Below are 25,064 nucleotides of genomic sequence, written 5' to 3' on the forward strand. Positions count from 1 at the left end.
TCAATGGCACAATGAATGAAACAAAGTACCAGTACCATGAGTTTTTAACTCAAAAAGTATATTTTCCACTGGTTAAGCTGTGTACACAGTGTTCACCCTTAGAGAGGAAATGTAAATTCCTTTGCATGCTGAAGGTGGTCTCTATTTTGCGCAGATGGATCCAGTACAGAAGGCGGTGATCAACCACACCTTCGGCGTTCCCCAGCCCCTCAAGAAGAAGCAGATCATCTCCTGCAATATCTGCCACCTTCGCTTCAACTCCACAGTCAGTGTGCCTGCCGTCTATTTCCTCCTCTCTGTCTCTGTCCTGAGTGTGGTTCCTCTTTGCCATTGCTCCCTCTGTTTCTGAAGACTTCCCATGTGGTTCAACTTTGACTATCGTCATGTTTATGTCTGTGCTCTTTCAGGTTATTTGCGATTCTGAACATGGCAGGCCTTTCTGTCTCAATCAATCAAAATTAATTCCATAAATAATGGATGAAAAGCTATTCGGTGAGCTCAGTCTCTAATTATAAAGCAGGTGCTCTGTGAAAGCATTCGAAAGAGTAACGCAAGGTTAGCTATTAAAGACGTTGGAAATGTGGGCCTCCCAAAATCCCGCAGTTGCCTTTTACTGAGATACTGCAATAAAGGGTGGTCTGCCTGTGATTGTATTTTATGTATTTGCACTTATGGGAGGGTAAAATGTGTGTGCTTGTGTGTGCGTGCAGGGGCCCATCTGAGAAATGTGAATGCCAGAGTCTGTTCTTGCTGGGAGGGATTAGAAGAGAGGGAGAGTGTCCACTTATCAGCAAGAAGCAGAAATAATCGTCTGCCCAGGCAGGACTTTATTTTCTTCCATTCTCTTTTGATTTCTTATATTTCTGCTACCGCCTTCCTTCCCCACCAAAAAAGGATTGGGTGCAGGCGCTTCTTAGTGAAACATGCACAAGCGCACACACAGCTATCTTCAAAGACGACACAGAACACAAAAGCACACAAACAGAGTGGAGAAGTCGAACACATCTGCAGATTTAGATGCTTTCTCCACGCAGGCGAACAAATCCCATTTCCCAGCCTCCTCATTCCTGCTATATTTAAAGAGGTTTGGTGGAGCTGATGGGTGGGCGTAGAGCTGTGTACAGCTATTTGATGCCGGTTAAAAACAGCACATTTTCCATTTCACCTCATACTAATTCTTCCTTTCCTTTTTTTAGTTCTTTAATTTTCAACATTTTATTTGTACAATGTTTTTTGCAGCTGTGCATACTGCCTTTTATAGTTCATAGCTTGTGGAATAATGTCCATTTTCAGTTCAGGGGTTAGCGAAATCTGTCAAGGAAAATAACCTCTCATTGAACGCACTCTGTGAATCTCATTAGTGCTTTTGATTCTGTTCACCTTAGGGCACTGGCTATTCATTAAATGTAACCTCCATTAAGTATTTTATTTCAATGCTCACAATACATATTTTCATATACACACATTTTAAGGCTCCTTGAACTGTGTGAAAAATTAACTTCATGCTCCATTGAAGTCCGATTTGCGCATTTCCTACTCACCTCATATTTTACACCACATCAGAAATGTTAGTACATTTTTAATATTTTTTTTTACAAATGATCTGTCTCAGTTAATTACTTTCTTTGGTCTATGTCATTTGTTTAGATTTTTCGCTGTGTTTACTCTGCTATGATTGAATAATTCTACATTTATGTAAGACATAGCAGTTTGTCATTTCTTGAAGAGGCATTTTATAAAAACCTTTTATTTTGGGTGGCTCTGTCAGCACGAGTCCAGGCCTCACATCTCCACTATTTAATTAGCAGACTGCACTTTTTTATAACAGGGAATTTCCATTCAGTGCATTTAAGTTGGCCTGGATTCCTTCAGATTCTTATCACTTTTAGAAGTAACACATTACTTGCATTCACTCCTCCCAGCAACATACCAGCCACTCATAGACTTCTAGTTATCATCACTGAGAGGTACAGTGATTGGCGCTAGCCCTCCTGTAGTACTTTATGCTCTGTAGTTTATAAAGTACTTGTGTTGTAAATGTATTGGTAGAATGGACTTGCTAAAACTGACTACATTCTGTTACCATTCCACATTCATTCCAAAGGAATGGGCTTATCATGAGTTATCATTCCACGGCTCTTTTCCAGGCACTTTTATGTAATCAAGGCACACGGCAATCCTTTATTTCCTCTGTCAGAAAAATCATTTTTCCTGTTCAGTACGCCACAATGAAGAAGAGGCCTTACAGTTTAAGTTCTATTTCAAAATTCTTTCAGATCATGTCACATTTATGAGGTGGCACATTTGTTAAACAAGCTACAAGATCAAAATACGCTGCTATTGCTTTGCTCAATAAAGCATTCTGCTCTTAACTTAAAAAGATCTGACTAACGATCAGCATTTTTCACTTTCATCCCCTTTTTGTTTCACGGTCCTTTCATATTTTCCATTACGCTGCTAGAGAAAACGAGATTTCAATTCCTTTTTTCCATTTCATCATTGCAAATTCAATTTGTTTGGGGTTTATTTGTACCGTGAGTGATTTTATTACTTATTTGCATTTATATGGGGGAACGAAATTCAGAGAATTTTAATGAGACGCTTTGAAAGAGACTTGATGTCATTTTTGTAAAGGGTAGGAAGGTTAACTAAGAAAAAAGAGTTTGTCCTTTGTATCTGAATTGTCACCATTTGGAAGCTGTGAGTGAAACATGTTAGTTGTCATTAATGTAGCACTGGGTGTTTTTCCAAAGCTATCCATCAAATGGATGTTTCAGTTGGTAATATCCAGACTTGGTCAACCTGTTTAATTGAAGCTAATATCTTTTATTTGTTTTGCGGTGTATAATTTCCTCCTGTATAAAAAATGTTTGTGCCAAATTTCATCAGGGGATATGGGTGGGGTGGCATATAACTAATTATCTAACTTCTACAGGCCAGCTTGATCCCTGGTGTTAGCTAGCTAGCCTTAGCACTGGCATAGCTAGCTACTTTGCATTTGCCATTTTGAGTATGAGTTTAATTCTGAGTTTGCAGGTTCACCTAGGTAGGTAAAACACTTGCAAACTGAATGTTCATTTTTGGCGGTAATTTTATGAATGTGCTAACCAACTTGGTAGCTAGTTTTAAGCAGCTAATCCATTCTGCTGTATTTTTCTTAGATAACAGTCAAGAACCATGTCAGTGTCGTCATTTAATCCACTATGGGAAATTTGTATTACTTGTTGAACTTGTTAGTAATAGTTTTTAAAATTGGCAGGATTACTTTTATCTGTGTACAATCTTAGGTTATCTAAAGACTCTGATGGCTCCATAAACCGATCCCCCAAGCAATGTGTTGTTAAAATGTGACCGGTGTTTAAAAGAGCCAATTAAAAAGATTTTTACAATTTAATTAGGTATTTTGATGAGGTGTGTGGAGGGTGAATTGACTCAATATGTGAGCATCAAAATGTATGATGAAATATGTTTGCACTGATGGGTCCAGGGTAAATGGCATTACTTCTCATGTATGTAGCAGTACACTTAATTTATATAAGACTAGGTACTGGGTTAATCTAGATATATTTCTTTGTTTAACAGTTGGCCCTTCATATGTATTCTGACTTTATTTGAGCAGGTGGATAGCAGAGATGGTTACAGAGCATCGCATGGCAGGAAATCAAACCACTGGCCACATGGGGGACTTTGTCTGTGGGTTGAAAATTGGCCACCCTACTGTATAAGCTACGGTCTCCCCTGAAGCGTTTTTGTATTTTTTTATTTTATTTTGGCTGTTTTTTAAACATTTTTGAAAGAAATCTCTCCCAAAAAATATCCCTGTGCAGTTCTGCGCAAATCTCCAGGCCCTACTTAAAACCTTTAACCTCGGTAACGAATCAAGGCTCGACGAGAGGCTGGGTAACCGCCTGAAGCTGTATCAAGAAGCTCCCCTGAGACCCCTGTTCTCCCAGCGCACCTCCACATGATTAGATGCCATTAAGAAGCTTTGTAGATGCTGTTAACATTGACTCTCCCCTGGGAGAGTCTATCTGGCTGAATTAATCAGATGGATACAATGGAGGTCCTCCGGCTCTCGCCTTCCACCGGCACAATTGCTCACCCGCAGCCTTCAGCTCAGCCCGGGCAGAGCGTCTGATTGATATTTATTGCTCCGTGCCCCTGCCTTTATTGTGGTCCATATTCCATGAACTCTGTTTTATTACTATTATTTTCAAAGCGCCACCTTTATTTCAGGCCTTTATGTTGTCGTTTTCCCCCCCCCCTTATCTTTGCTGCTACTTTGTGTCCGAATTGGACCTTTGTTTCGCAGTCTGGTTTCTTCTGGTTTTATTTTCAGCGTTGGCGTCGCTTATTGTTTTTCCGTGCACGGTGGAGGCGCAGGGAGATCCGAGCGTTTGTTTGTCTCTGCGGTTCAGGCGTGAGATGCTGGGAGACGTGGGAAAATGGCGTCTTCTGGCGTTGTCTCTTGTTGTTTGGAGTTAGACGGCACAGGAGCTCCTGTTTTTAGAGAAGTCACTGCAGCGTACTGGGATTTAGGCTAAACTTACGCTAAGGTGTGGGAGGGCGCTGTAAGGCAGGAGTCAGGAAAGCATTCGCCTCGATAGCAGTCAGATGTTATCCTAGTAAACCAACCGCAGTCCAGCGTATTGCTCCTGAAAATATTCAATCCGGGCTGCACAGGGCCATCAGAGGCCAAGCCTCCTCATACTTTTTTGCCTTTTTTTTTCTTTCCTCACGCAGGCACTTGTATAACCTCTGTGTCACTTCGAGGACGACGGGGCTCTGAGTAATCTGCACCGGGGGTTTGTTTTGCTCTGGAATGAGATCATTAATGTGTTCTTTTCCCCTCTCCGTGTGCTTGCAGCCGAGCCCTGACGGGGGATCAGACGCAGGGGGTGCGCCAGGCCCTGCGGGGGGGTGCCACCGGCGAGCGGCGAGGTTAGACTGATGGTAGAGTAACGAGGAGGGGGCGGCTCGCGGCGGGCCGATCTATCCGCTGAATGGTTATTGCTCGCTGGCATTCAGCGTGGTCGGTCCGCCACACTCACCCCCCCCACCCTCTCGCTGTCGTGGCCTGAGACACACAGCCGGTCCACGCAGGAAGCAGCGCGCACGAAGCTGGCACGGCTTCCTCTCTACGCCTCCTCCAACGGCTAGCCGCCCGAGCCGTCTCTCTCCCGGAGGAACGCTACGTATGTTACAAAGGCCACACTCATAATCAGGAGAGGCGTGCCGTATAGCCGTGAACTGAAAGCGCAGGTAATCCGCCGGCGGTGCCCGGCGAAAATAGGCTCCGCGCGCATTATCCGCCAATTTCAGTTAATATACATATCGGCGTGCCTGATTATGCCTCGTCTTTGCAACATATTATCTGCCCGTCTGGCTGGCGCCGCTACCGGCGGCGAACACCGATACGCAGTCTGAGCGGTTCGAGCCCACGTTTAAATCATCTCCATTTTGTCAACTTCACAGCTTGGAACCGGGGCAAGGCTAAATGAATAGATGCAATAAAATGGTGCCTTTAGTATTTTCCCCGTTCGCAGAGCGGTCCAGGAAAATACGTACAGAGGCGGCGGTAAATACTTCAAGTGCGACAGGGTATCTGTGTCCGCACATTCCTGGCACTCAGCTGGGCGGTACTCAGGCAGACCCAGACTTTCTGTGGATCCTTTGTGGGTTTCTCTCTTTTTTTTTTTTAAACGAGCTCTTATCTGCGACGAGCGGCAGTCTCCCACAGCCTGCCAATGCGGAGCCTGTCCTTCACTGCAGAGAAGAGAGCAGCGCTGTTAACATTTCAGCACTTGCTAGCAATTACCAGCCTGAGTAACGCCTATAAAAGCTTTTATGCACAAGCTCTCCAAAAGGGTTTTAGTCGTTTATAATGAGATTTTTTAATTTAATAATTGTTTACCATTGCTAGTTTTGATGCCTTGCCTTCAAGACTGAACGGGGTCGTGAAAATTTTGACACCTTCAGATATCTGAATGGGGACGGCCATCTTGATGAGGAACGTGTGTGTGTTTCTGGATATTGTCCTTGTGTTCCCAATTTTCTACAAGGTAGTTAGAGATAACAAACATGCACACCCTGTTTTTATACATCACACACATTTAATTAAGCTTCAAGTCGTCCCATCCTGCGACTTTCCCTGTCAGCACAGACAGCCTCTATTGTTCGCGTACGTGTTTGTCAAATGAGGCCTTCCCTCCTTATGTAAATTCCACACAGAAAAACATTTAATTTTCAGATTTTTTTGTTTGTTTTATCAATTCAGAAATTAGTATTTTCTGGTCCTTTATATTTTCTGGAACTGCATATCAGCCAGAACAAAGTCATCCTACTTTATTTATCTGCCCTTTGCTTTCATATTTTGCACAATAGCGAATTAGCACAACAATGCAAGGCTTACTGCATCTATTGCTCTAACACCACTGTGTGATTAATTTCTTTTTTTGGTGACTTTTATTTTCCCATGCCAAAAAAAACATTCCCTCTTGTGCCCTTTGCGCTGGCGAGAACAGGTGGAATGTCAGTGTTGCTCGGAATGGGGGAGAGGTTCACAATCTTCCATGGGGTCGGCGGAGGTTATGTTTTGGTGCTTGCCCGTGTTTTCTCTTCTGTGTGTGTGTGTGTGCGGTTGTGCCCACCCGTTGTGCCCAGGTCGCATCGAGGGAGCCCAGAGCCCCTGCCGCAGTGCCTGGGCACCTGCTTCAGGGCACACCAACCTGCTCTTGGCACAAAATGGCTGCCTGATTCTTCCACCCAAATGCACAATCGAATGCTCTCACCATGGCCTGGCTTGCTAGGGAAATAAATGATGCCATATTCCCATGGCTATGGGCACTCATTCAATGTGAACTCATTCCATGTGCATAAGAGGCCCCACAATCAATGTTTTGGTCACTTAGAACACAGAAAGCTCAGGGAAAACATTTTATAAGAACCGAGCAGCAAAGAGATGGGGACAATAACAACTGAAGCAGAATGAAGAATGAACATTTTAGTCTGGAAGAAAACAAAGGCGATCATTTCCATCATCCAGTTGCCAGGGATGGGCTGAACACTTTGTTTTCTTCTGTCTTCTCTTCAGATATATGGATGGCAGTGACAAAGTGCTGGAAGGGGTGTTTTCAGGTTACACCTGTTTTTGATTTGGAGTCATGAGGAGGCATTCTTCTGGGATTGTACAGTTGAATGTTGAGTGGAGAGCTCCAGGTATTGCCCTGGTACTACAGTGCAATCTCTGCTGACAAAAACAGCTCAAGCTAGAAGTTTTGTAACAGCTGATAGCTGTTTGACCAGTTCAGACCAGCTCCCAGCTGGACATGGTTTGACTAGCTCAAGCTATGTTTTGAAATAGCCAGCTACCAGCTCAGACAAACTATCAGCTTGGCCTTGCTGGTTGACCAGCTCATGAGCAGCTTGACCAGCTCAGTTTTCAAGCTGGATTTTACATCAGGGATGCTGACATTTAAACCAAACCATGTTTGTTTGTTTTTGTATTGGTTATTGTGTGTGTACGTGTCTTTTGGTCAGTACGCGTTTTGCTCAGTAGCTGTGCGTAACGTATCATTTTTGTCTCTCTTTTCCCAGAACCAGGCTGAGGCTCACTACAAGGGCCACAAACATGCCCGCAAGCTGAAAGCCATGGAGGCGCAGAAGAACAAGCAGCGGTGTCAGGGCGTGGCAGGCATGGTGGGGAGGGACAGGGAGCGGGAGAGGGAGAGAGAGAGAGAGAAGGCGGCGGTGGTGACGGAGGCCCTTCCCGCTCTGGTGGACAGCAGCGCGACGGAGGAAACAAGTGAGTAACACAACCAAGCCACAGGCATCCACAGGCTGCGTCAAAGTAGTATTTATTTTTGATTCAAGTACTTTTCTGCACTTCACTAAGCTCTCTTGGTGTATTGGAACAAATTACATGACTCCAAGAGTGTAAACCCCGCCCGTCTGCTCCTCCTTGCAGGCTCAAATGCACCAGGCAAGATCAGTAGCACCAAGAAAAGTATTTCAATCCAAGACAAATTCTATTTCAACCCTGGTCGGCTGCAGGCCTCAAATGCAAGCACACAGCCACGCAAACAGCAACGTTCCATTTGTTCATCTCCGTCACCATCCTTCATTCCCTAGGATTGCTCTTCTCCTCTTTCCTTATTTCTCTCTCTGGTGCTATCGCCTCTCTCTCGCTTTTTCCTCTGCCCTATGTCATTGTATCCACCAACCCCCCCCCCCCCCCTCCCCCCAGCGTCTGCACCCGGTGGCGCGTCCCTAAGACAAATGGCGAGCGATCGTATCGTGCACTCCTGGCAATCTGAAATGAACAGGATCCCAAACATCCAGTCCTCGCTGCCTCGGGTCTCTGGCTGCCAGCTCCCCGTCGCCGTCGGGCCTGGCCGCTGATTGATCGGCGTCGGCCAAGCCGGCGGTAGAGAGGGAGCCCAGCGGCAAGCGGCACCCTGCGTGGCCGCGTTAATAAACAGGCCGACGTAGCGCATCGATCGTCCGACCGGCAGGTTATTCCTTTCTCTCCGCTCGCAGTCCCTCCTTCCTCTGATCTGACATGAAGCAGGCTCCCTGGGGCACTCCAGCAGGACACATAAAAGCACAATTAAGAGATATTATATATTTATATATATGTTTTAGGCAGGTGTGAAAAATGCTGTAAAATAAGAATTCCTTCAAAAATAGAAATGTTAATAGTTTATTTTTATCAATTAACAAAATGCATGAACAGAAGAAGTGAATGAACAGAAGAAAAATCTCAATCAAATCAATATTTGGTGTGACCACCCTTTGCCTTCAAAACAGCATCAATTCTTCTAGGTATACTTGCACACAGTTTTTGAAGGAACTTGGATATGTTATAAACATCTTGGAGAACTAGAAACAGTTCTTCTGTGGATTTAGGCAGCCTCAAATGCTTCTGTCTCTTTATGTAATCCCAAACAGACTCGATGATGTTGAGATCAGGGCTTTGTGGGGGCCATACCATCACTCCCAGGACTCCTTGTTCTTCTTTACGCTGAAGATAGTTCTTAATGACATTGGCTGTATGTTTGGGGTCGTTGTCCTGCTGCAGGATACATTTGGCGCCAATCAGATGCCTCCCTGATGGTATTGCATGATTGATAAGTATCTGCCTGTTCTTCTCAGCATTGAGGAGACCATTAATTCTGACCAAATCCCAACTCCTTTTGCAGAAATGCAGCCCCAAACTTGCAAACTTGCCTGCAGATACTTCTTGTACCGCACTCCAGCCCTTTGGCAAAAAAACTGCCTTCTGCTACAGCCAAATGTTTCACATTTTGACTCATCAGTCCAGAGAACCTGCTGCCATGTTTTTGCACCCCAGTTCCTGTGTTTTCATGCATAATTGAGTCGCTTGGCCTTGTTTCCACATTGGAGCTATGGCTTTTTGGCCACAATTCTTCCATGAAGACCACTTCTGACCAGACTTCTCCCCACAGTAGACGGGTGTACCTGGGTCCCACTGGTTTCTGCAAATTCTGAGCTGATGGCATTGCTGGACATATTCCGATTGCGAAGGGAAGTAAGCATGATGTGTCTTTCATCTGCTGCACAGTTTCCTTGGCTGACCACTGCGTATACGGTCCTCAGCGTTGCCCGTTTCTTTGTGCTTCTTCAACAGAGCTTGGATAGCACATCTGGAAACCCCTGTCTGCATTGAAATTTCTGCCTGATAGAGACCTTGCTGATGCAGTATAACTACTTTGGGTCTTGTTGCTGTGCTCAGTCTTGCCATGGTGTATGACTTCTGACATTAAACTGTCTTCAGCAACCTCACCTTGGAAGCAGAGTTTGGCTGTTCCTCGCCCAGTTTTAACCCTCCTACACAGCTGTTTCAGTTAATGATTGTGTTTCAACGTACATATTAAATTGATGATCATTACCTATACAAAATTTGTGCAAGTGTATCTAGAAGAATTGATGCTGGTTTGAAGGCAAAGGGTGGTCACACCAAATATTGATTTGATTTAGATTTCTTCTGTTCACTTTGCATTTTGTTTATTGATAAAAATAAATTATTAACATTTCTTTTTTTGAAAGCATTCTTACTTCAAAGCATTTTTTCACACCTGCCTAAAACTTTTGCACAGTACTGTATGTGTATATATATATATATATATATAAAAAGTTGCTCATGGTGCAACTATGAAGATATTTTTCTGGGGCCTCGTTTCACGAAATTTGCGACATGTGTGCTGAGATCTGCAAGATGCAATAGATTTCTTCTGCTCTTTTTGGAGCATTCGTGTAGGCAATCAGTACTTAGACATTGAATGTATAGCCCTACTTATAAAATAAACTTCCGCATTAGCAGCATATACTTGAAAAAAAGCTGTTTATGTATCCTACTTTTTGTAAGGGAGCAATTGAAACGAGATCAGGTAATACTCCTGTGACTGAAGATTTCTGTCAAGAAGGTTTCATAAACATAATGTTTAATGCCATGGAAATCTATATCGTTCAAGAAACGCCATATTTGCAAGGAAAAAATTGGTTCTGCAGGAGGTCTTTGGTAAACATAGATTTATTTGCAGACATAGATTTAATGCATCCAGCAAAGGGATGCATTCTCCTGAAACAAGTTTTGATAAGACATTGCAATCTGTGAGTGACAATCTCTGCAAGTCTTTTGTGAAACGAGCCCCTGGTTAATTGACTGGATGTGAATATGCGTATAGCGGGGTTTCCAACTTTTTTATGGAAATTTTGAATTTGCGCATAAGTAAGCCTACTGGATGTGGAAATGGCTGAAAAAAAAAGGACGAAGTATCGTAAAAAAAAGTTTATACGCTTGGAGGAGGTGGAAATGTTGGCATATCGATAAAGAGAAGATGCGATAACAGATGACGGAAACAGATTTTTTAAATAAATGACATGACGGGGACCTGAGTCACATGCTTCCGCTCCAGAAACCCCATGAAAGATCTCTGGCTGGCCCCAGCTGGCGGTCTTTTGATTAGTTAATCTTGTCGTGCCCTCTTCAGAACATTCACGTAACAGTTATTGATGGAAACAATTAACATTTTTTTGATGACTTTTCAGACATTTGCTCAACATTTGGATAAAAACTTAACTACTAAGCGTATACGCATAAAAGTATGGATCGAGTTTAGGACTAGGATTTTAATATGTCTTTTAGCATATGTCATACAACATGATGCCGTTTTTTTGGGCAGGACCTACTCTGCTGGACAATGAGAAGGAATGATGAGGAGGTAGAAAAAAACATATGCTTGCTGGGATTCCCCTTTGCATCATTAGCTGGCTGTGAGCAATATGGGCAGGAGGAGCCGGTCCCCACAGCGGTGACAGGAGCGATCCTTCACTCTGCCACTCCACGTTCTCCCCGCCCGGGCGACGGCCACGCAACAGGAGGGATCGATCTCGCTCTCTGGAGGCGGATGGATCCAATCCGCGACAAATTAATTGGAAAAGAAAAAAAACACAGCGAACGGAAAGATGGTTCCTGTCTGTGAGCATGCGGGGAGGAGAGATGGATGATGGGGGAGTGAGTTTTTACTGGTGAGCAAAAGGATGTCACCACTACTCGTCAATGGCCGTCCCTTCTCCCCCCTCCAGATGGTGTGGCGGCCTATGTTTCCCATGGAGCATTTCAGGATCAGAGACTGCCGTTTCCTCTCTGTGCTTCAGAACGTTACTTAGCCTGCCGAGCTGTGTATCCCACGCGTGTGCGTGTGCATTGCGGAAATCAGCATTGTGGCAGTGGCGCCCCCCTCTGGCCAGTTAGGTGCCTGCGATCTGCCTGTGAAGCCTGCGTTACTCTATACCTCCAGTGCCGTTACTGCAGCAGGTCAGCTGGTGTAAAAGGAAGTGACAGCTGACAACATACATTTCAAAGAATGCACTTTCTAGTGTGCACCTACATGAGCTGGTTGGAAGGCATCGCAGCACCGGGACAGCATTGCAAATTCAGGAGAAATATTGGAAAGTAATCCATATTAACTCATTACGGAGAAAGCATTATACCACTCACGGTTAATAAATGGTAATCTGTGTAAATGTGTTGCAAAGGGTTTTTTTCACAGGGAATAGTAATGGTTTAAGCCATGATCACATAACCAAAATGGTTGTGTTGCAAGAAAACAGAAATTGATCTTCTCCAATGGCTGCATTACATTTTTATACACACCATTATGCAGCCTTCAACTGAAATCTAGTATTTTCTATGTTGAAGAAGTACAACTGGCCCTCTGGCCCAATTGTCAATGCATGGTCTTGCGACAGATTCCCAAAATCAACCAATGAGGTGATTTGAGTAGGTGCATTAGAGAATCAAATACTTGAAAACTTCACGTTGCTCATTACTGTAGTGCCTGAAAAAGAGAATGTGCGCTTGATTTCAGCGCAGAGCTTTATGATACTTGCTGTCATAATAAAGACCTTGGGAAAACACTGGCTCATTGGAGAATTAGATCACTAAATAAAATACATTGAATCGTAAGAGCAAATGTATTGAAATAAAAGCATATCATTTTCCCGTATGTTTGAACATAAAATATAGATCATTATCCATGTTGTTATTATATTGTTATTATATGCGGCCTTTTTTCCCTCTATTTTTATTAAGGGTGCCAATAATTCTGAAGCCCACTGTATACTAATGTGCTGGCTTTATTATATAATATCCATAAAAAAAACATTTTTAGCTATATTTACAACTTTGGTAGCTAGCAAAGTTATTTCTACCCATGTTGTCTTTTGTTTTAATCCGTGTGAAAATATGTACATATGGGTATTGTGCATTCAAAAAGAGACTGCAAAGGGACAGTATCACTAATGTACCTCCCTACAATAAATGGCTATCCCTCTAGCATACATAGCCCGCTTTTACAGTATGGCATTGAATAGCTATTATGTTTTGGTGAACACAGCTGCAGGCTTTCAGCTCCAGGCTATGGGTAATGTGTCTGCTGCACACTTGAGAAGATCACTGAAGATCTGGAGAAAAATGTTCACAAATTAGTCTTTCCCCATCAGCAGTTGAACTTAAAATGGAATGATGATCTGAATGGTGCAGCAGTTTGCTTAAAATATCTGATTAAACATACTATACATACTGTGTATAGTACCGACAGTGGCTTGATACAGCTGCTAGCTGGAGAAGAGTCAGATATGGGATGACTGCAATGTGTCTGCAAGCTTCTTGGAAGCCAATCTGAAACCCCAACAGAAGATAAATCCACAAAATGACTCTTCAAATCTCATTTCATATGGCTTTAGTCAAACATATCTGAAAGGGATTTGAGGAGAGGGTGCAGTGGAGAGATTAATCGAGAAAGAGAGTGAAAGAAAAAATAAGGCTGTGACTGGTTTTATGTAGCAAATGATTTTGTAGTTCCAAGGCAATTTCATGACAAGGAATGATCCATAACAAACTAGCTTGTCATTTGCCACATATGAAATTGAAATTCAGTCCAGTCAGAGTGTTTGGCAACATGATTTTGCAATGGGATAATACCCTAAATGAAAGCTCTATGAAATTATATGTATTTGAAGCGATGCATTAATAATACTGAAGACGGGGTCTCAGATTTAACACGGACCGAAAACCAATCACAGGCGATGCTATAAATAGCCAATAAAGTACTTGACGTCTCCATGTATTCTGGCGGGGACATTGAGAACACAAAGCGGTAACTACTGCAGCTGTTAACACATGAGTGTGTCTGTGGCATTCAAAATCACCCGCAGGTCACCGATAGGCTTTATATCTGTTCAGTGTTTTACTATGTTGAAGACGCCATCTTAGCCTGGTTTTTCATAAACACGGTAGTTTGTTAGGCTGTGACATGTGGCGTTTGTTTGCCTTTTTTGTAAAATGCTTAAACCTTTCAAGCTGTTACAGTATACAATGCTGGCTTTTCTGTGACTTAGAAATTGCTATATTTTTTTGCCTATCCCTGCCCCACCAGATTTGCTTCATCCTGAATAATTAGCAGTTCACCACCATCAAGTTGCACACAAAACATACTTTTCTCAGTGTGTAAAAATTTGATGGAATATGGTTTTAGTACCTTCCGTAGGTATTTCTTTGTAGGTCTCTACATGTCTTTTCAATATACATTGATATGACATTACGGTGCAGTCTGTAATTATTGGACAGTGACACATTTTTGTTGTTGTTTTGGCTCTGTTCACCAGCATATTGGATTTGAAATTAAACAATACGTATGAGGTTACATTTCAGACTGTCACCTGTAATTTGAGGGTATTTACATCAGGTGATCTGTGTAGGAACTACCTACCTTTTTATACTTAGTCCCTCCATTTTAGGGGACCAAAAGTAATTGTATAGTTGGCTTCTCAGTTGTTTCTAATTAGGCAGGTGCATTCAATTTTCCAATCAAAGGTGCTGAAGAACACAGCCAAGGGGGACAAAAATGTACCACTGTCCAAATACTTATGGACTGTAAATATTTTGGAAATGCTTTGTCAAATGATTATGTAATGGAGGCTAATTATGTAAGCTAATAACGTTGTGTGAGATGTGCCTTACAATCCCAAGCTCAGTTAGAAACAGTTGGGATGCCCAAGATGTTCAGCCTTGCTGCTGACATAGAGCACATAAAGCACTGCAAAGTGCTTGCATGTCAGCTTCCTAAATCCAAACACTACAGCACAATATCAGCCCCAGCTGTCATCTGCTATATTCACCCACGTAACGCAGGTTCAATCCGGTGCTCACTTTAGTGGCAGCCAACGATTCCCATGATTTCACATCCCCTCAGTTTGTTTGTACAGTAAAAATCTGTTCTGATCTTGTAGCACCCTTTAAGAGTGAGCAATCAGGAGCTTTTATTGAACACTGCTCTCCAGTGGTCCACATCAAAACCACACAATTCGGCTCTCTGCAGGAACATGTGGGCATTTGGAGGATGTTGTTATGGAAACTGATTTTCCAGGCTCCCTCTGAAAGCAACCCTTGAATCACTCAGGTAGAACTAACTTCTCACACGAGAGCTGGGTTCATCTGTGCATGTTGTCTGATTTCTGAATCATATCAGGACTTTTTCCTTTATACCTGTGCTGCAATGATCCTTTGCAATCCATTATGTATTTAATATTGTCTTATTTCAGTGAAAAAAATGACGAAGAATGATTCTTTTTTTACTGTGGGTTGTAATTTTTCATTTTAAACATTGTTCCAAAATACACTCAGTGAACACTTTATTAGGTATTTATTAGACTTATTTTTCAGACTTATTTGATCTTCTGCTGTTGTAGCCTATCCAATTACAGGTTTTGATGCATTGTGTTTTGCTCTTTTGCATACCATTGTTGTAATGCGTGGCTATTTGCATTACTGTCACCTCCAAGGTCAAAGTAATTTAGATCACATTTCTTCCTCATTCTGACATTTGGTCTGAGAAACAGCTGAATCTCTTGACCACATCTGCATGCTTTTATGCATTTAGTTGCTGATTGGCTGATTAAATATTTGCATTAACAAGATGGTGTACAAGTCTACCTGATAAAGTGCAAAAGACCCAATATATTGCAAAATAATAAAATAACTGATTTATCTGTCAGTCACATTTAAAGATCTGTCCAGGTCTAAAAATAACACTAGACCCAGACCTAACCTGCTGAGCTTTAACCTAGGGGGTTGGTTTTATTAGGTTGTGTGATTAAATACTAAATTTCAGTCTAAATTGCTTAGAGGTTTTGGCTAAGCTGATTAATAAGACTTTTTTAAGCAAAATCACCTGATTCTGATAATGAAACATCCTGATCACCACTGACATGCACCCAACCTTAGCCAGAGGTTAATCAGTTCTTCACAAAAGTCACCCAACCTGACCAAGGCATAATGAATACCAAACATTTTAGCATTTTAAAGTCCTTCTGTAGTCCCTTTAATTAGCGAAGAATTAACTTCCAAAAGGAACTGATGTCTGTATTTGCAAAATGCAATTTCATATTACCCAATAATCTTCTCTTGGTTAACAGTCTTGAATTTGTTTTGCAACTTGAAAATATTTTTAAAAAGTGTTTAAATTAATATGGCATTCAAAGGTCACCATTGGCCATTACTTCACAATTCCATTTTCCATAGTACTGCTTGCGCAATAGTTGGACCCAAAAGGCTTGGAGGGGAATGTCCTTAGTGGACAGCCAGACGGAGTCTCCAGACATCTCCAGACGAAGTTCGGAGATTCCTTGTGAGTGTTGCTGGACAATGGCGCCTTGTTCCTGGAGTGCGTAGAACATGGCGGTTGAGTCAGCAGGGTCCATTCTGGCGAAATTGTTCTGAGACGGGTGCGTGGGGGTTGGACCCAAAATGCACGACTCAGAAACAATAATGGAATAAAGTCCCGTCAGGGCTTTATTTGGGACGAATCCCAGGAGCGTAGTCACAACAAGCAAAGTCCATACACGGTGAATGCAGGGTGGTTATCAATGATGCAGGGGGGAGGGGGTGGGGGATCGGGGGGACAAAGGGGGTGAGAGGATACAGGCTTAATACATGAAACGTGGAATGTAGGGTGAATCTTAAGTGAAGCGGGGAGTGACAGTTTAACAGAAGATGGATTGATAATGGTGTGGATCTTAAAGGGGCCAATGAAGCGGGGTTGTAGTTTGTGCGATGTGGCTTGGAGGGGAATGTCCTTAGTGGACAGCCAGACGGAGTCACCTGGTTTGTAGGCTGGTGCTGGTGTGCGGTGGCGATCAGCAAAGCGCCGATTACGATCTGCCGTGCGTAAGAGCGCGGCCTTGGCATCCCTCCAGATCTTAGCATAGCGCTTCATGTGGGTGGCGAGGGAGGGAACAGCAATCTCGGCTTCCTGGTCAGGAAGCAGTGGAGGTTGGTAGCCAAGAGAGATCTCGAAGGGAGACTTTCCGGTGGCGGCGCAGGGTAGGGTGTTGTGCGCGTACTCAACCCAGGTGAGCATCTTGCTCCAAGAAGCCGGATTCTGGGTTGAGACACAACGAAGTGCGGCTCCCAAATCCTGGTTGGCCCTCTCGGTTTGCCCATTGGACTGGGGGTGATAGCCGGATGAGAGGCTGGCCGTGGCACCGAGGGCCAGACAGAAAGCTTTCCACACTTGAGAGATGAATTGTGGGCCCCGGTCGGATACAATGTCTGAGGGGATTCCGTGGATGCGGAACACTTCCTTAATCAGAACGTCCGCAGTCTCTTGGGAGGTGGGTAATCCAGGTAGGGGGATGAAGTGGGCTGCTTTACTAAATCGATCCACCACGGTGAGGATGGTGGTGTTACCTTCGGAAGGGGGAAGTCCGGTAACAAAATCCACCCCAATGTGGCTCCAGGGTCGGCTGGGCACGGGCAGAGGTTGGAGCAGACCAGCAGGGGCTTGGTGGGAGGCCTTGCTTCTGGCACAGGTGGTGCATGCCTTGATGAAGTGTCTGGTGTCGGGGATCATGGTGCTCCACCAGAACTTTCGCTTAAGCACCGCCAAAGTGCGGGTAAAGCCGGGATGGCAGGACAGGGGAGATGAATGAGCCCATTGGAGCACCTGTGTCCGAGCAGCTGATGGGACATAGAGGCGTATTCCTGGGTTGGACCTGGGATCGGGTTCCTCCCGTAGAGCCCTCTGGATAACAGCCTCAATTTTCCAGGTTACGGATGCGACAGTGCAGGAACCCGGGAGGATGTTCTCAGGTGCCTCACACTCAGGACAGGTGTCGAATTGTCGGGATAGGGCATCTGGCTTGACGTTCTTAGAACCCGGGCGGTAAGTGAGAGTGAAGTTGAATCTTCCGAAGAAGATGAGTTCAGTCTTTTGGCCGTCTGGAGGTACGCCAAGTTCTTATGGTCGGTCCAGATGATGAAAGACTTCTCGGATCCCTCCAGCCAATGCCTCCACTCCTCTAGTGCCGGTTTGACTGCGAGGAGTTCTCGATTTCCCACGTCATAATTTCTCTCCGCTGGTGAGAGCTTCTTGGAGAAGAAGGCACATGGGTGTAACCGGTTGTCGGAGGCAGAGACTTGTGACAGCACGGCTCCCACCCCAGTGTCAGAGGCATCAGTCTCCACAATAAACTGGCGAGTGGGATCGGGGTGCACCAGGATAGGGGCGGTAGAGAACAGTCTCTTAATTTTTACAAATGCCCCATCTGCTTCGGGGCCCCAACGGAATGGCATGGCAGTGGATGTGAGCTTGGTGAGGGGGGAGACAACTTGGCTGTATGATCTTACGAATCTGCGGTAAAAGTTGGCGAATCCCAAGAAGCGTTGGAGTTGTTTCCGGGTGGAAGGCGTAGGCCAGTCAGTGACCGCTTGAATCTTCTTGGGATCCGCCCTGATCTGTCCCTTCTCCAGAATGAAGCCAAGGAAGCCAAGGACAGTGTCGGTGTGGAAGACACACTTCTCCGCCTTGACAAACAATTTGTTCTCCAAAAGTCTCTGGAGAACTTGCCTGACGTGAATCTCATGTTCCTTGGCATTGGTAGAGTAAATTAGAATGTCGTCCAGGTAAACAAATACGTGTCGGCCCAGTAAGTCCCAAAGAACATCATTGACTAGCGCCTGGAACACAGCAGGTGCGTTAGTGAGGCCGAATGGCATGACCAGGTACTCAAAGTGTCCAAGGGAGGTATTGAAGGCGGTTTTCCACTCATCACCTTCTCGGATACGAACCAGGTGGTAGGCATTGCGTAGGTCTAACTTGGTGAAGATCGTGGCATCGTGTAGAGGGTGAAAGGCAGAGTCCATCAATGGCAGAGGGTATTTGTTTTTTATTGTAATGTTGTTAAGTTCTCTGAAGTCAATACAGGGACGCAATGAGCCATCCTTCTTCTGCACGAAGAAGAATCCGGCGCCCACAGGTGAGGAGGATGGGCGAATCAGTCCATTGGCTAGGCAGTCCCGGATGTATTTCTCCATGGCCTCCCTCTCAGGTCTGGAGACTTTGTATAAACGGCTTGAGGGGAGTGTGGAACCGGGTAGCAGCTCGATGGCGCAGTCGTAGGGTCGATGAGGGGGAAGCGTCTGTGCCTGTGTCTTGGAGAAGACCGTGCCTAGGTCATGGTAAGGGGTGGGCACCTTCTCCAGGGAGGGCTTGGGGACCTGTGGTGGGTTGGGTGCACCCTCTGCTGGTGCAGGAGCGGATCGTAGGCAGGATTGGTGACACTCACGACTCCAGGCTTGAATCTGGCATGAGCTCCAGTCAATGGTGGGGTTGTGTCTCTGGAGCCAGGGTAATCCCAAAATGAGCTGGTCGTTAGGCTCCGGATGACACGGAACTGAATCATCTCGTGGTGGTTTCCAGAAATGATCAGCTGAATGGGTTTGGTGATGTGGGTCATGCGGCAGAACGTCTTTCCGTCCAATGACCGAGCATTCTCGGGGTGGGGTAGTGGGAGGGTGGGAATGTCCAATTCCATGACCATCATTTCGTCAATGAGGTTCGCGTCAGCTCCAGAATCCACCAACGCGTTAACCTGGATTGCTCTGTCGGGAAGCATCAACATGGCCGTAAGCGTGGAGCGATAGTCGTTCCTGGCAGCACCTTCATATCTGTTGAGCACTTTCACCTCAACAGATGAGGCAGAGTTCTTGGACCGGAGGGTGCACCGAACTTGGGTGTGTCCCAGCCTCCCACAATAGAAGCAGGAACCGGTTGCTCTCCGACGTGTCCGTTCCTCAGGCGATACTTTCATGCCTGCACAGGAAAGGTCCATGGGTTCGACTCCTTCGGCTAGCTTCTCCTCCGGTCGGGGACTTAACCCTCGCCTGGGGTATGCCTGGGTGGGTGGGACCTGTCTCTCATTCCGGCGTTGTCTGGCACGGTTGTCCAAACGGATGGCAGCACGGATGAGTGGGTCGAACTGAATGATGGGTTCGAGACGTGCCAACTCGTCCTGGAGTGCCTCACTCAGGCTGGCCAGGAACAGGTTAGCCAACGCTGCATCATTCCAGCTGGTGGCTGCCGCGAGAGTACGGAACTCGATAGAATGGTCCGCCGCAGTTCTCATGCCTTGGCGAAGGGCGATCAGACGTTGGGATGGCTCTTGGTCACTGGAAGCATGCTGGAAAACCTTGCGGATCTCCTCGGCGAACTCCGGGTACCGGGGAGGGAATGACCCCCGGACCACACAGCTGTCGCCCAGTCCAAGGCTCTCCCCTTCAGTAATCCCATCACGTAGCCGATCCGGCGGTCATCGCTGTTGTAGGTCTGAGGTTGCTGTCTGAACACAAAGTCGCACTGGAGCAGGAACGCCTTGCATCTCTCCGGTTCTCCGCCGAACCTCTCCGGGGGGGGTTGTTGTGGCTCCCGGAATTGCCAGGTTCCCATGGGGTGGGAAGGTAGAGGTGCAGGCGGGTTGGCAGGTTCCTCCAGTGGGTGTGGCTACACCGCGATGGCGAGTCTCCTCATCTCCGCACACAGCTCACGAATCTCCAGACGAAGTTCGGAGATTCCTTGTGAGTGTTGCTGGACAATGGCGCCTTGTTCCTGGAGTGCGTAGAACATGGCGGTTGAGTCAGCAGGGTCCATTCTGGCGAAATTGTTCTGAGACGGGTGCGTGGGGGTTGGACCCAAAATGCACGATTCAGAAACAATAATGGAATAAAGTCCCGTCAGGGCTTTATTTGGGACGAATCCCAGGAGCGTAGTCACAACAAGCAAAGTCCATACACGTAGATCCAGCCAAACAAACGATAAACAAACAAAAAGCACGGTGCCGAGGGAAGAGGCAAACTCGTAGTCGGTAAACGTGCAGGGAGGTCCGGTAGCAGGAGAGCTGTCAGCGGGGCAGATGTACAGGCGGACAGCAGGCAGAGTCGTAGTCGAGGGCGATGCGGAAGTCGAAACCATAAAACAATCAGCGAGGCAAAAGTACAAAGACGGTAGGCGAGGACGTGGTCAAAAACAAAACGATGGTAAACGAAACAGAAATCAATAAACAATAGTCGGTAAACAGGCTTGGATCTTAACGTGAATCAATCAGAAAAAATGCTCAAGAGTTGCGTAGTAAGACTAGAGGCAGACAATTTCGCGAAGAACAGTTGCGCGACTGGGCTATAAATGCGGGTGTAGACAGGTGTAGACGATTAGTTAGAGCGTAGCAAGGAAATGGAAAACAGGTGCGATGGATGACAAGTTTAACAAGGAGATTAGTAATCGTTAGTAATAAACCTATCCTGCCCTAGCATTAGTAAATTAGTAAATGACATGCACGAGAAACGTAAGGTAACATGAACACATGATTAGTTTGTTAGTTTCTACCCAATCCTGATCTAGCGTTAGTAGTTTTAGTAAATAGACAAATGGAAACACTTAGGGAGTGAATGACAGAAGGAGAGAGAGAGAAAAGGCGGAACGCAAGGTTTGCGGAAAGACATGTAAAAGTGTATGCATAAACAACGACCAGTTAACGTAACAATAAACATAAATCAAAACATAACACAAAGCGAAACTAAGACGATAACCAATCAACATAACAAGGTAATATAATCGTACGAAACATAACTAGACATGACAAGAAAATAAATTGTAACGAGACATAACTAAACAACATGACGAACCTAGACTAACATAATACATGATAAGACACTACGTGACTAAGACAACATGAAAAAACATAAAACATGGCGAGACAGACCTGAAACGTGACAATAGTTTTATCAATATTATTTTCAAACCTTCAGCTTACTTTAATAGAACAAAGTCCCTCCAGACAACAAAAGTTTATTTTGTTACCTCTTAAGTTTTTCAGAGAAATTGAACATTGCTCAAATAATATCATTATAGTTTTTAAAAAGCTGTCTTGACCTGAACCTGATTCCTTGTCATGAAATTGAACCTGTCCTGGCCCAAACCTTCCGGTCTCATCAGGTTCAGTCTCAAATCAGGTTACTAGACTTCATTACAGTATCACTCATCACTCATCATTGAATGCAATTCAAGAGTAGTTTTTAAAAGAAAGTTATTAATGATTTAAGCAGTGTTATATGGCCATATTTTAACCTTCAGGGTGCAATGATCAAATTCCCGCTGTAATGCAAAAAGCGTTAGGGTGTGTCTAACTTAGCAGCACCAGGTTTTAGCGCAGCTATGTCACAGTTCTAAAAGAGGCTGGTTGAATAGCAGTAAATTAACTGTGGATCTGATAGGGGTTTGGTTTCATTCTTGCCAATCAGATGGCCCCATTTCTTTCAGCGCAGCAACAGTCAGGAGGAATCACCCCAGCCTAGAGCAAAAACTTTAGCCAAAATTAAAGGGTGATTCTGCATCTCTATTTGAATAAGCCCTAACTTTTCACAGTTCTCGGCTCTTTTCTGAGAAATTTCCCGGCACTACCTTTTTTGCGCCGCTAGAGGGCAAGCTTGTCGTATTTTCGCCAATTTGCCAATTGGTTCACTTTGTTATCAATGCCCTCCTGCTGACTATTGATTCCAATTGTATGCCACATGTGGTCTGATTACTGATGAAGGTCATCTGTGTGCTTTTCTATGTAAGAGAGGACTATGTTCTCCCTGTTTGTATGTGGAACATTCACTTGGCGCTGGAGAGTTTTGTTCTGCCATGGTGTGCAGTTTCCTTTGCTTTACATTTGTTTCTTTATAGCAAGGTGTTTCTTTTTGTCACTTTATTCAATTCATATATTAGTGTTGGTTATACACCATTGTCGAAGGTAACATCCCTATGAGAAAGAGTGTTTTGCACCTTCGGTACCCAGGGATCTAAGGAGGAGGACTTTGCGGTGAGTTGTGTAGTTTGGTTGCTTCCGCATGGTTCTCCGGGTGGGGATGCTTCTGCATTTTGTTTCCTTTTTTGTGCAGGTCTGCTTTATTTGTAACATTAGGTTAAATTTGCGAGTTTGTCACTCCTTCCAGTTGGAGCTTTGCGAATCTCCGATAGCCCGGAGTTCATTACGGGAGATCATCATGGCTGTTCACTTATTTATTTCACTCTCTCTTTACTGGCTTTGTGAATGGCACAGCTTGAAGTGTAAGCGGAAAGTCCCGGAAAGACCAGGCTTGTATATATTAAGAACACCTGTTTGCGATTACCCACTCCTTGTGCAATCAGCGATAACTGGCTATATGAGGAAGACCTGAATGTGACGGGAGTCCCCTCACGCAGCCCTAAGAGATAATGCCCAACTCAGCAAGGTAACCCATGGCACTTGTTGGGTCCTATTAGTCTCTTTTCTATTTTTCTCATCTTTTTTGGGGGAAAGGGACTGCAGGAATTATTGGTAAAGCTATTAATTGATTTCCTGCCTTTTTCCTGCCTGCTGTATCATCTGCTGGGCCCTGATCCAGACCAGACCGTGTAGCAGCAGGTCGCTTCTCCATTTTCAAAGCCAACATGAAATCGGGTTAATTAGCAAGGATGCGAATCCTTGCTGTGCCACATGTGACTTAGTATGTGTATGTGTGTGCTGTTACTGTATCTGTCAAGGTGAGAAGGTGCACTCAAATGATTTGTGAATTAATCTGTTGCCACCACTGGACAGCAAAAAATGTGTCCCAAAGTAACTGCCACTTTGCAACATGATAATAAGCAAGGAATAATCACGCACTCTTCCATGTTTTCTGCATTATAATGATAAGTGTCTCTACTATTCAAACTACTGATGGCTGAACTATTGTTCCACCCATTTAGATTTGTATTGTTTGTCTTACCCATTGAGATGAGGATTCTCTCTCGCAAGGAAGATCTGATCATCTGGATGCGCAGATACCTTGTGTCTGAACAATATTAGTTCACATTTTAGTTCAAGCAGAAATGAAATAAATTCATTGGTTCCTTTTAAACCTCCCATCAACAATCAAGCTTACAAAAGAGAAGAGCGTTTTTCAGCAGTTTCCAGGCTTCTACATTTTATCAAACACAAACTGCAGTTCAAAGGCTAGGAAGAGGTGGGAGCTGTTCTAATCTGTAAAGACCCAACCTCTGCACAATCTTGTCAACAAACATCCCTTCACACATTCTAGCTTATTCAATAGTTTTGTAACTTTCACAGAAAAAAAGCTAACCCCACTTGAAAATGCACCAATTTGATGCTTATTGATTTTCAGCTTGATTGATTTTTATTAAATGCTATAAACTATGCCCCCAACATATACAAACAGATATATTGTATCATGCAAAATGACAAGATCTCTTGTTTTCTGGTGGCCTGATCTCTATATTTACATGAATACAAGATTAAGTGCTAGGCCATATGAAGAAAATGTCTGTCACTTTCTCAATATGGCAGGGAGGCCCCTTTTCTTGATTTAATTTAAGGCCATTCTTTACACAGCTAGACCATTATCTTTGGAAAGGATTAATTCCAAAAAATCAATTGGCCACTTTGTTTGTAGGGACAAGACAGCTGACCTACCATTCTTGTTCTGTGAAAGCAAATGAAATGGTGAGAGCACCAGACAGCTTAGTTCCACAGAGTCATTCATAGCCAGCTATTCTTATGGGGGTTTAAAAGGCAAAAAAATCTTCTCACCTCTGTGTGTGTTTGATTGTGTCTGTGTGTGTGTGTGTGTGTGTCCTGGTGGGTGGGTGTGTGCGCGTGTCGCAGTCAATGATCTTTGGTTCAATGACTGAGCGCTGTGCCAATGAGAAAACACACAGATACTTTTGTGTTGTTTTTCTTCATGCGGTCCACATTATTGAGCCAAGTTGACACCGTTTTAAATGTGGTTAACCAGGAAGCAGCATATGTATATTGCATATCTGTATAATAGCTTGTGTATGTTAGATTTTAAGATTATCAACTCATTTTACATTACTGATGAGATACAGATCAAATTGTTCAGGGGAGCCATTGATCTGCTGTACTACCATTCATATGTAGTTCTTTCTGTAGAGGTTGACTATCGCTCAGTTCATTTTTCGCACTGCTCTGTCTGAAGTGACTTGAGTTTCTGTGACTCTAAATTCAAATAACATTTGTCCTTGACCTTGCCCCAAACAAACCAATACAACAAACAGGTACAAGTTGTTTTTTGTTTTGTCTGCCTTGTCGCTTGTTTTGAAAAATAAAAAGTTCAGAGTTCAGGGCCACATTAAATCGGAAAATGTTTTTGTATGTTTTGCTAC

At 44.3% G+C, this 25,064-nt stretch overlaps 1 protein-coding gene across 2 annotated transcripts in view; it reads left to right on the forward strand.

The window, feature by feature from the left end:
* The window catches only part of znf385c (zinc finger protein 385C), a 129,066-nt gene that overhangs the window by 97,206 nt on the left and 6,796 nt on the right, over window positions 1–25,064 (forward strand). For both annotated transcript variants that reach the window (XM_061231326.1, XM_061231325.1), the window contains exons 3-4: window positions 155–265; window positions 7,597–7,804. In XM_061231326.1, the coding sequence (XP_061087310.1) occupies window positions 155–265; window positions 7,597–7,804 (319 nt within the window). The remainder of the gene's footprint in view (window positions 1–154; window positions 266–7,596; window positions 7,805–25,064) is intronic.

Source organism: Conger conger, chromosome 2, assembly GCF_963514075.1.
Source record: "Conger conger chromosome 2, fConCon1.1, whole genome shotgun sequence".
Classification (NCBI taxonomy): Eukaryota; Metazoa; Chordata; class Actinopteri; order Anguilliformes; family Congridae; genus Conger; species Conger conger.